Source organism: Microtus ochrogaster, chromosome 7 (genome assembly GCF_000317375.1).
Source record: "Microtus ochrogaster isolate Prairie Vole_2 chromosome 7, MicOch1.0, whole genome shotgun sequence".
NCBI lineage: Eukaryota > Metazoa > Chordata > Mammalia > Rodentia > Cricetidae > Microtus > Microtus ochrogaster.
The window spans coordinates 24,610,252-24,621,271 of NC_022014.1; the positions used below are offsets into that span (position 1 = coordinate 24,610,252).

General features: G+C 51.6%; 1 protein-coding gene across 5 annotated transcripts in view; it reads left to right on the plus strand.

Annotated features, from left to right (window-relative positions):
• Positions 1-11,020, plus strand: part of Rap1gap2 (RAP1 GTPase activating protein 2) — a 227,198-nt gene that overhangs the window by 18,236 nt on the left and 197,942 nt on the right. Inside the window, exon 1 of one of the 5 annotated variants that reach the window (XM_005349570.2) lies at positions 1,523-1,722. The exons of 1 other annotated variant lie outside the window; for it this stretch is intronic. Coding sequence is in view for 1 of the 4 variants with exons in the window: in XM_026780925.1 (XP_026636726.1) it covers positions 6,793-6,815 (23 nt within the window). In the remaining 3 variants the exon portion in view is untranslated. Of the gene's footprint in view, positions 1-1,522; positions 1,723-1,854; positions 1,922-6,777; positions 6,816-11,020 lie in introns of those variants that run through there. 3 more of the 5 variants (XM_013347349.2, XM_026780927.1, XM_026780925.1) reach the window with 3 other exon arrangements.

Sequence of the window (11,020 nt, forward strand, 5' to 3'; positions counted from 1 at the left end):
CTCTCTCTCTCTCTCTCTCTCTCTCTCTCTCTCTCTCTCTCTCTCTCATGCCATGCCATGCATGTGAAGGTCGGGGGACAATTTTCGGTACAGATTCTTTCCTTATACCATGTGTGTCCTGAGTATCAGTCAAACTCTGGTGAGGGCTGGTGTTGCTACTAAACCGTTTTTGCTGTCTAACACTGGAATCAGGGTTGTAGTGCTCAGGGCAGGATCTAAAGTGTGGAAAGTGTCCTTTGTTCTAAGGCTGTCTGTCGATTCCACTGACAGGGACATCTCCTTTCCTCTGCTGGATTCCATGCCAGGGCCTGTTCTCCAATGCCCGGCCGTTAGCATTTCAGGACCCAGACTGCGACCAGTCCATTCCTGCCTTCCTCTTTCCCTTCCACCTATGACCGTTATGATTATGCCCTTGGTCAGGTCCTGGAGTTAGAGCGGTCCAGGTAAGGGTCCTGCCTGCATGGGACACACACTCCAGCGGGAGAGGCCAACCATCAGCACGCAAACATGGAAATGAGAGTTTGTCAAACCGATCAGATTGCTAAGAAGTCTAAAATAGGGCATGGAAATGATGAGCGACCTGTGGGGGGATGTGGAAAGAGGTGGGACGCTGACTTGGACTGCACAAAGGGACAACCATATGGAGAAGGTGCCGGTGAGGGCGTTGGGGGCGGGGTGGTGGTGGTAGGGCGCGGGACACACGGAAACAGCGAGTGCGAGGTATGTTCTAGAAACAGAACATTGTGGCCAGAACAGAATGAGCTGTGACCGATGGATAGGAGTGAGGAAGATTTCTGTGCAAATAAAGGGCATTTTAGGGCTTAAGCTGCCTGAGTGCTGCCTCTGGGGAATGAGCTTCCCATTAGTGGATGTGTGGTAGAGGCTGCTTGCTGTGGGGTTACAGAGAAAGCCTGGAACATCGTTCCCTCAACGCCTTCAAGTTTAGGAGCATCTTTGGTTTGTTGGAAGACGGGATGGTGTCAGCAGAGTGAACCAAAGCTGTAGGTTACCAGGTCCCAGGCAGGGGCCAGCTTCGGGATTTTCGGCAGTCCTCGAGGGTCCCCTACTTCCAAGTTCCAATAGCACTCTTTTTCGGAGAGCCTTTTCAGGTCTTTCCGCGTCTAGGTCTCCCAGTGTTGTGCATTCGGGCTGTCCTGCAGGAACCTTTCGGGCAGGTGGGGTTTCTCCCTTTTTCTGTCCCCCGGGTCCCTAGGGCCTGCTCCACCCATGCCTTTGTTCAGGAGGAGCTTCCTGGGGCAGTCCCCTGGCGGGCGGGACGCGAACATCCCCCTGGGCTCTCGACACTCAGGACCCGCCGTACCCTAACCTTGGTGCCTTTGACGGCCCGCCTCCCTCCCGGTTTCACGCAGCTGCGCGGTGGGCGCCGCCGGGGACCCAGATCCGAGGGGCGGGAGCGCGGGCTCTAGCGGGCACGGGCAGCGGCTGCGTACGCGCGCTCTGGAAGCGGAGGCGCGCCCGCCAGGTGTGCGAGCGGCTGCGGGAGGCCGGCGGAGTACAGCTTTGTGCCCGCCCGGTGTGCGCGTGTGCGCGCAGTGGTGACGGTGCACGCGACTGGGCGGGCTTCGAGGGAACCCCGCGCCGAGGAGGAGGGGGCTAGGTCCGGATGGAGAGCAGTGGACGCTGCGCCGGCCAGCGCGCGCGTTTGGTGAGCAGGCAGAGGACTGACTGTTGACATTCTGTCCACGTCAGGAGTGTGGTAAGGTCAGTGGCTCGGGGCTGGCTTGTAATGTAATTCCACAGCCGGCGTACATCTGGACGCGAGTCCTGGGTGTGACTGAGCGTGGAACTGGAGTGGATGCTGTGAGAGTGGATGCGTGTGTTGGCAAAACACGGATGGCTCCGGTGAGCTCCGTGCGCCTATCGCACCGAGCAGTTGGGCTCACTGGATTCTGTTTGGGAGGTAGGGTGACGGTTCTTAGAAATCCTTGCTAGGTGTGCGGGTGCGGCACTGCACTCACACCGCTAAGAGGGGCGTGTGTGTGTGTGTGTGTGTGTGTGTGTGTGTGTGTGTGTGTGTGAGAGAGAGAGAGAGAGAGAGAGAGAGAGAGAGAGAGAGAGAGAGATTGGTCAGCACCCTGTTGGAGTCTGTTGAGAGACGACTGACCGAGATGGAGGTCAGACGTGGGTGTTTACAGGTGGCAGTAGCAGGAAAGAAGCGAGGAACCCCAAGAGGACCCTGAAGCTAGGCTGCTGGTTGGGTGTTGAAGGGACTTGTTGTTGTCACTGGCAAGGGCAGAAGCCCCAGCCTGTCTGTTCTCAAGCCAGCTTGTGCTTGTTCCAGGGAGAGGAGGTAGGATTGGAATTGCTGGTCCAGAGACTTTTATGAACCTGTGCATAAATGCCAGCCTGCAGCCTGATGTTCATTTCTAGAGGCCTTGGGTAGGTGTGGCAGTGCCAACCATCCTTGGGGGTCCTGTTTACAGGACAGAGAAATTCTGTAGATTGCGCTTTGGTTTTGCCCACACTTGTTATGTCTGGACTTGGAAGCTGGTAAGGGGCACTTTACTTTATAGCTTTCCTCTATAGCTGTCTTTCACCCTTACCAAATCTGAAGGGCATTTACATGCTGTTGGGGTTTGGCTTTGAATTCAGGGAGCAGTTTCTGTTAAACAGGCCCCCATCAGGGTCGTCTCTAAAGGGATTACTAGAATAGTCCTGGGCTGGTATTGGGGCATGCGTTTTGACTCTAGGGCTGTCCTTTGAGCCCTGTCTCAGTTTCCCTTGGAGAAGAAGGCTCTCCTCCCCTCTGTTCCTCCTGCTGTGGGCGAGGAATAAACAGAAAGCTCGCACAGCTGCCTGGAGGCTGGGAGTGACTCAGGGCCTGTGAGGTCTGGGGCAGTGATTTCCCTTAGGACTTGGGCAGGACTTGGGAGAGGCTGTGACATCACCTCGAAGCAAGGGCTCTGGGTTGCCCAGTTCTAGGAGTGGATATCTGCTGGATGTGTCTGCTCAGGTTTCTGGAAGCTACTTCAGGTCCCTCCTCCCTCACTAGATGTTGAGGAGTTGGGGGATGTTGGGGCCTGGGATGGGATGGCAGGTTGAAGCCAAGACCCGTTGTGGTTGCTGTTTTTTGGGTAGGGGCAGATGTTACCCTTGGGAAGGGCCAGGGCACAACTACGGGACACTATGTCAGCTCAGGATGTCCTAGTTCAACAGGACGTGGTCTCTGTGACCTCCTGTGAGGGTCACCTCCATAGCCTTCCACTCTTTCCCATGATCCCCTTTGAGATGTGGTGGCTTATACCTGTAATCCCAGCCCTCAGAAGGCTGAGACAGGGGCATTGCCATGAGTTCCAAGCAAGCTTGGGCTACAAAGTGAGACCCTATCTCAGAAGCCACAAACCAAAACTCAATATCAAACCCAAAATTCTCCAAAGCAGGCAACAAACAAGCAAAGAAGTCTGATCAAGCGTGGCTGAGTTGCAGAGGTTCAGAATGATTGGGAACTTTAAAGGAAAAGGGGCCTGGAAGGGTGGCAATGGCCACAGGCTTAACTACTCTCTTTGGTGACATTTTTGGGGACAATTGGTTGACACTGAGACCTGGGTGTGAATTGCTGTTCCATCTCCCACGCTAGGAGACAGGCTTACCCGCAGTGTCTACTTGAGTGACTTCAGGCCAATAGGAAGGGGGTGTGCAGAAGAGAAAGGGGAGAGAAAGGGGAGTAATGCAGAGAGGCCTTTCTGACCATCTGCTACTTCTCTCCCCCGGTCTCCCGAGAAGCCTGAGGGCTGTATTTCAGCACTGCTCTGTTGGGGAGAGAAGCCATTTGCAGTTCCCCTTCCCCCAAGGGTGGCTCCAGGGCCATTAACTCCCTTATGCTTCCAGATTACACACAAGTGAAGTCAAGTGGCTTTCTGTGGGGACCCACAGCACTTCTGCAGAGAGAGCTTGGGCATCGCTCAGCTCTGATTTGTGATGCTTCTGATCTGGGGCGGGGGCGTGACTGGTCACTAGTGAGGTGGCTGGAGAAGGAGGTGGGGTAATCTAGTTTTTTTTTCTAAAGCCTCAATTTCCTTATCTAGGGATTTTTTTGTTTTGTTTTTTGTTTTTCAAGACAGGGTTTCTCTGTGTAACAGTCCTGGACTCACTGTGTAGATCAGGCAAGCTTTCCGAGTACTGGGATTAAAGACACGTGCCACTAGTGAGATTATAGATGAACACCACTGTGCTTGACTTTGCTGAAATTGAAAAAAAATTTTTTGAGGCACTCTCATGTAAGCCAGTTTGGCCTTGGAGTCTCCTAATCCTTCTACTGTACCCCCACCCCCAATGCTGGGATTACAGGCACACACCATGCTCTCTGGCTCTTGATTGGATTCTGGGGTATTTGGCTAAGGGCACCACTGGTGGAAAAGTTTTGAGCAGTTGGGAAGGCAGCAGGTCCTGGTGGTGTAGATTCTCACTCCCTCCTGTGGAGGTGGATTCTGCATAGACAACCCCAAGACACTTCCTGGTTGTGGAATCTGAGGCTCAAGGGTCAAACTTCTGTGCTGGTTGATGCCTCTAGAGCTGTGGCCCAGTTCCCCAGGCCTGGATAGATCTGGTTCACAGCCTGAGAACTGGAGCCAAAGATACCCAGGAGGGTGCAGGCACCCCAAAGTGGGCAGGGGAGGATGGGAGAACAGCAGCTTGGAAGCAGGTGCCTGAAGGAGGAGTGGGGGGGGTGCTGGCGTTTGGAGCTGGCAGATGGTCGTGGGCACTGGTCTGGGTTGTAGTCAGGAAAGGACAGGGCAGGGGGTGGGGGACGCCAGAGAAACTGAAGAGCAGGATAGAAGACATAGCAGACTGGCAGGAGGGAGCCAAAATTCTGGGGACAAGGCTGGGAGTGAGTTGGTACCTGGTACCTGGAGTTAGAGGTGTCTGGGACATAGCACAGGCTGAACCCTGAGGGAGAGAGATGGTGGTGGTAGTGGAGGGAAGAAGTGGGCGAAGGTTTCTTGGGGAGTCCTAGAGCCTGAGCCAAGCAGGCTTCACATGCCAGGGTCTGACCCCCTCCAGCCTCCTCTCTTTCTTTCCCCAGGCACTTGCTGCTCCTCTTGGGCTATCACTCCCTCTCTGACAGGGGGGTGCCATCTGCAAACACTTAGGTCCTGTCATGATCCGTTAAAGAAGTTGTGGCTGTGCCTTAGCCAGGGCCTGTTGCCATGGTACCAGGTGGTCCTCGTTGCCCTACCCTCTCCCATCTCCAAGCAACGTGGCACTCCCTCCAGGAGAGGTCGTGCTGTAGGGAGGTATCCAGCTGCCTCCTTCTCATGCACAGACGGCTCAGGCTGGCATTACAAAGGTCACTGCCTCCATCTCTCTGTCTACAGGCAAGGTCACACCCCACAGAAGCTGGGAAGGTTCAGCAGTCATTTAGCGACAAGTCAGACCTCGACAATTGAGGGTGGCCTTTGTTCTAATAAGTTTAGTTAAAAAGCTGTAATGCCACCATATCCATCTATTCCTCACCTTCTCGGTGCTTTGATCTCTCGCCAGTGGGAAGTTCTGTTTCATGCCTGCGCTTACCTGTCATTTTGTCCTTTGTATGTATGTTTACTATAACTCCTTTAGACACCCAGATGTGCGTAAGGGTTTTCCTGCCCATCTGCTCATGTTGCAAAGCAATCACAGGGCTTCGAGGGCGTGTGGAATACCAAAGCCAGCCTATGACAGAGACTGTGCTGACAACCCTGGTTTTGCCCAGACTCTGGTTCTAGATTTGTACCTTTCTCCTGTGACCAGGTCACTTCTCCTCCTGTCTCTGATTTAGATACAGGATAGCCTCCTTCCTGGCTTATGCAGGGCTGGCTGAAATCTACCAGGTCTGGATCAGCAGATGGCATCAGGCATGGGGAGCCTGCAGGACCAGGGTCAGTAGCTGGAAGCGAACCAGAGTCAGGAGAGAGTGGCAGGCAGACAGGAGGACTGAGTTTGTGTGTGTGTGTGTGTGTGTGTGTGTGTGTGTACACGCTTGTGCTGGGTGCCATTGTGTGACCTGGAGGTCTTGCTGTTGGATCATTGTGTAGCCATCTCTGTAACTCCTGGTATGTCTCTGTAAGCACTGTGCTTGTTTTGGGTCCCCTTTGTTTGGCTATAGGCACCAGCAGCGTTCTGGGTGCTCTCCAGGGTCCTGGAGAGTGTGATGGCAGGCAATACATTACCCTAACAGGGTTTCTGCCCTTCCAGAAGCTCTGAAAGCTTCTCCCCTGCACTCTCACCAGGCTTTCTTACCTCGCCTCCCCAGCCCCCTGCCTTGATGGTGTCCACTACCTTTAGTGTGGCACCTGGAGAGAGATGAGAGTCCAGCCTCCAGCTCCACTTCCTGAGTTCTGTAGGGGTTGAGGGTGGGGGTGCATGTTGGACATACACGTTGGTCGAGGGATAACCCAGAATGGCTGCAGGGGTAGGTGGAAGGGCCTGTGTCAGCTTCCTTTGGGGCGGCATGTGTTCCTTTTTCCTCTGCTCTACTTCTTGCTCTCTGTGCAGCAGGAGGCAGACTCTCTGACCCCCTTGCGTGCACTCTTCCGCGTTAGTTTTTGTTAGTATAGTTTTGACAGGAACCAAAGTGGTCTCTCAGGCCGTAGGCTCCCCCCTACTGGTGTCTTGGTCTCCGCAGAATTCAAACTGTGGTCATTGGTATTTATATAGCTCTTCCTGTGCCAGGCTCCAGGCCATATGCTCCACATGTTAACGCGTTTATTCCCAGGAACAACCCCTACCTGTGGGGACGACAGTCCTAAGAAGCAGCATCTCATTGCTGTTCCCCAGGATCACAGCTAGGAAGTGATGGAGCTGGAACCGAAGCCTGGGTTTGTTCTTGACAATGCTTGTTATCCCTTTTGCTCTTTGTGTCTGTCTCATCCTTACCATCTCCCCTCCAGAGAGGCCACCCGGGGTTACCCCACTGAAACAAGCCTCCCTGGCCATGTAGTTTCCTTTGAATAACACCGATCTGCTCTCCATTCCTGCCTGCTCCCTTCCCATCGCTAGCTAGCATGGGCATGTCAATCTATTCACCCAAACCTCAGAACTAGCAGAGAACACAGAACATGGCAGGGACTGGAAAATAAACAAACCAGATCCAAACCGAACAAACCAACAACAAACCCCAGAAACATTTGATGGATGAGGGGCTAATGACTGAAGTGAGGTCTGCTTCTGACCTCTGACCTCTGACCTCTGTCTCTAGCCCCTTCCTCTGCATTGCCTCTTAGGTAGCAGGGCCTGCTGCAGAAAGAGCTCTAGAGCCAGCCTGTTCAGTTCAAATTCAGGCTCTGCTGCTCCTCTAGTGATACAACACAGCATATTAAGCCACCAGAAGTGTATAGCTTACAACAATGCTGACATTTATTTTGCCCATGAATCTGCAATTTGGACAGGGCTCATTGGGGAACGCTCATATCTTTGCTATCTAGTGTCATCTGGGTGATTTAAGGCTTAGAGGTGAATTACCCGCTGGCTCCATTGCTTATGTCTGGCACTTGCTGCTGGCTGTTGGCTTGGTGTCGCACATGGCTCCTCTCCTATGGCTATTCATGCCCTCTCCTGTGCACTGGTGTATGCTTCTGCACAGCATTAGTAGCTGGGCGAAGGGACAAGCATCCCAAGGAAACCCGAAGAAGCTATCTCACTTTTCTTATCCGACCTCGGAAGTGATAGGGCATGATTTCTGAGACACAGAGTCGCACATTCTGCCATAATACTTGACCTTGAGTACGTGACTTAGTCTCTCTGTGCAGTCCTGGCAGTCCTAAAGCTGTCTCTGTCGACCGGGCTGTCCTTGACCTCAGAGGTCCATCTGCCTCTGCCTCTCCGGTTCTGGGATTAAAGGCGTGCGCACCACTGCCCAGCACGTGTAGAGCCTTCCTAAAGGTGGGATTGGTAGTGGGAAGAGGAGAAACTTGAATGGAAAAGGCATTTTTTCTTTTTCTTTTTGTGTGCACATGCGTGTTCATGTGTGTACAGGGCACAAGGCACGCGAGTGTACAAGCGGGTATATACACATATGTGGAGAGCAGTCGTCAACCATACCTCGTGCTTTGTTCCTTGGGTATCATCCACCTTAAGTTTTCCTTGAGACAGGGTCTGGACTCATCAAGTAGGCTAGACTGGCTTGTGTGATCCCCAGGGATCTGCCTCTACCTCCTCAGCCCCGAGATTATAAACACACACCACCATGCCTGTGTTTTTGTCCTGGGGATTGAACTCAGATTCTCATGCTTTCAGGGACAGCACCTTACCTCCTGAGCTTTCTCTCCAGCCCTTCTCCTCTTCTGTCCTCTTTTTTTCCCCTTCTTCCTCCCCATCCTCTACCCTTTCTCTCTTTTTTCTCTCCTCCCCTTCCTCCTTTTCTTCTTTGGGACATGGTCTTGTGTAAGCCTGAGTGTCAGGATTACAGGCACTTGCTACTACACGAAGTCTTTGTGGTTCTGGGATATGAACCTGACCTTTGTGTGTGCTAGGCAAGGACTCTACAAACTGAGTTGCATCCCTGGCCTGAAAAGGCTTTTTATTTCCTGTCTCAGTTTGTTTTATCATCCCAGTGAGCCTTATTTCCTTCTATGTGTTGCTGATGGTGATCCCATGAAGGTGGGGCTCTAGATGTACTCTGGGCTGGGTCTGGGTTGAGTCCCAGACAGCACCTTCATCTTTATGCAAAGAAATCAATCACATGAATGAATCATGAATGTGTTGATGTTGAGGTGCAGCTCTCACCCCATCTTAGTGTCTGGAGAAGTTCTCTGCCTCTTCTCCTCCTAGCCACCTACCTTAACTGGAGTTCATGTTCAACTGCCAGGAAATGGGTCCTTGTGCCTACACAGGGTTTGGTTTCTTTGTGTAGCCTTGGCTGTCTGGAACTTGCTCTGTAGACTATCCGGCCTCAGACCTACAGAAATCCACCTACCTCTGCCTCCTGAGTGCTGGGATTGGAGGTGTGTGACAACACCCGTCCAGCCGGGGAGATTCTTGAAATTTGCTTAAGTCCAGACTGTTGGCATTTCATATTCAACACTACCCTCATTAATGTAAAAGGCTTGTATGTGATAATAGCAAAGGGGTTTAAAGATAAGACTCTGGTTCAGACTCTGCCACTGGTGCCCAGCAGCCCTGTGACCATGGGTTTATTGTCTTAACTTTGAGGGTCCTGTTCATTATCAGGAAAGTGAGTACAGCTGTGATAATGATTAAATGGGAAAGAGCAATTTTGGCTTCCCTGGCTTACAGGAATCTCCCAAGACATGATTTACATTGGCAGATGTGGTGGCACACACCTGTGACTCCACCGCTAGGGAGACTGAGGCAGGAGGATCTCAAGGGTGGGCCAGCCTGGGCTACATGATGGCACTCTGTCTGAAACAGGAAAAAAGCTGGGCCTGGTTAGCTATTTGGTGGGGCCCGAGAATTGCAGAATCACTACCAGACAGGGCAACTTAGCAAGAAGCTGTCTTAAAAGAAAATGTTAAGAAAGAAAGGAAGAAGGAAAGAAGGAAAGAAAGAAGGAAGTGGATTTATTCTTGTTCTTTATGGCTGACCAGACCTGGGCTGGGGGAGTTGAAATGTTTTCTCCACAGCTCCAGTTAGTGTTGGAACATGTGCCGGGACCACTTGTTCTCACACCTGGTGGTGTTGCTTTTGCTTTGCAACACTGAGGATTTTCTCCATCCTGCCCCTCCACCCCCCATCCTCTTTCCAAAGGCAATATGGCCCTGTCTCAGAAAATGAAATGAAACTTTCTGGGCTCTCCTTGCACTACCAAAAATTGTATGTAGAGGGTGCAAGTCCATACCTTCTGGCTCATGGTGGTGAGCAGTGTACCCAGATGCTGTGCTGTGTGGAAGAGGTTTGGGGTCGCTCATCTGGCTCCAATGAGCAGGTGGAGGGCAGCGACAGAGAGATGTGATCTTCTTTAGTGAGAAGCCCCTTCAGGGCAGGCCCTAGTGTCCAAGGCTACTGATAGCCAACAGGGCCATCATCAATAATGGGAATGTCCTAGTGTATGTCACCCCAGAGTGTCTTACTGGATCAGAGTCTTCAGTGGATGATTCTTTGACCCCCCTCCTGAATGGTGGATCAGAATGCCTTCTCTTTTTTGAAGCATGGTATTGCTGTATAGTCTAGCTTTGTCTGAAACTTACTATGTACTCCAAGCTGGCCTTAAACTCACAGTCCTCCTGCTTCAGCTTCTGGAGTAACTGGTTTCATGGGCATGTGTCCCCATGCCTGGAAATGGGAAAGAATTTAAGCATTCACATTAGCCAACGAGTCTGCAGGCCTGTGGCAGGCATGGCCTTGAAGGCTTAGTGTGTGGCATCTCATTTTGATCCCCAATATATCTATAAAGAAGGTACTATTATCGCCACTTTGTAGATGGAGTGTCTGAGCTGAAAACCTGTTAATGACCAGATAAGGACCTTGCCTAAGGTCACATGACTAACAAGCCACAGGGCTGGGGTTTGAACCCAGGGCCCTTACATCTCATTCATCACCACACTTAGTACGTTTGACACAAGCATATTCTCTGTCATTGAATGACAACTTCATCCTTTCAATACATCCAAAGCCCCATTTCATAACAACGGTTTTGTCTCCTTAGGTTTCCTTTATATTAAATAGTGCTTACTATTTTTTTTCTAATTATAAAAGTAAGGCCTCCTAGTGTAAGGAAGCTCAGGGTGTAGGGAGTGTGTGTGTCACACCTCTGGAGCTGCAAAGATATCCCAACTTATCAGGAAGCCAGGCTATACTTACAGCCGCAATAGGACAGCTCTGGAGGGGTAGAGCCGCAATAGGATAGCTCAGCTCTCAAGGGAAAGGTGTCCTGACTTTTTGGGAAGCCAGGCTACCCAAAGTTGGGGTGTACTATATAGGGATCCTGCTCTTCTCCTGGAGAGCTGCAACAGCTGAGCTCTGCTCTGTTTCCCTAAGGGAATGTCCTACCAGAGCTATGAACTTCTCTTCTCTGGTCCAAGATGTTACTTCTTTTTTTTTTTTTTTTTTTTTTTTTTTTTTTTTT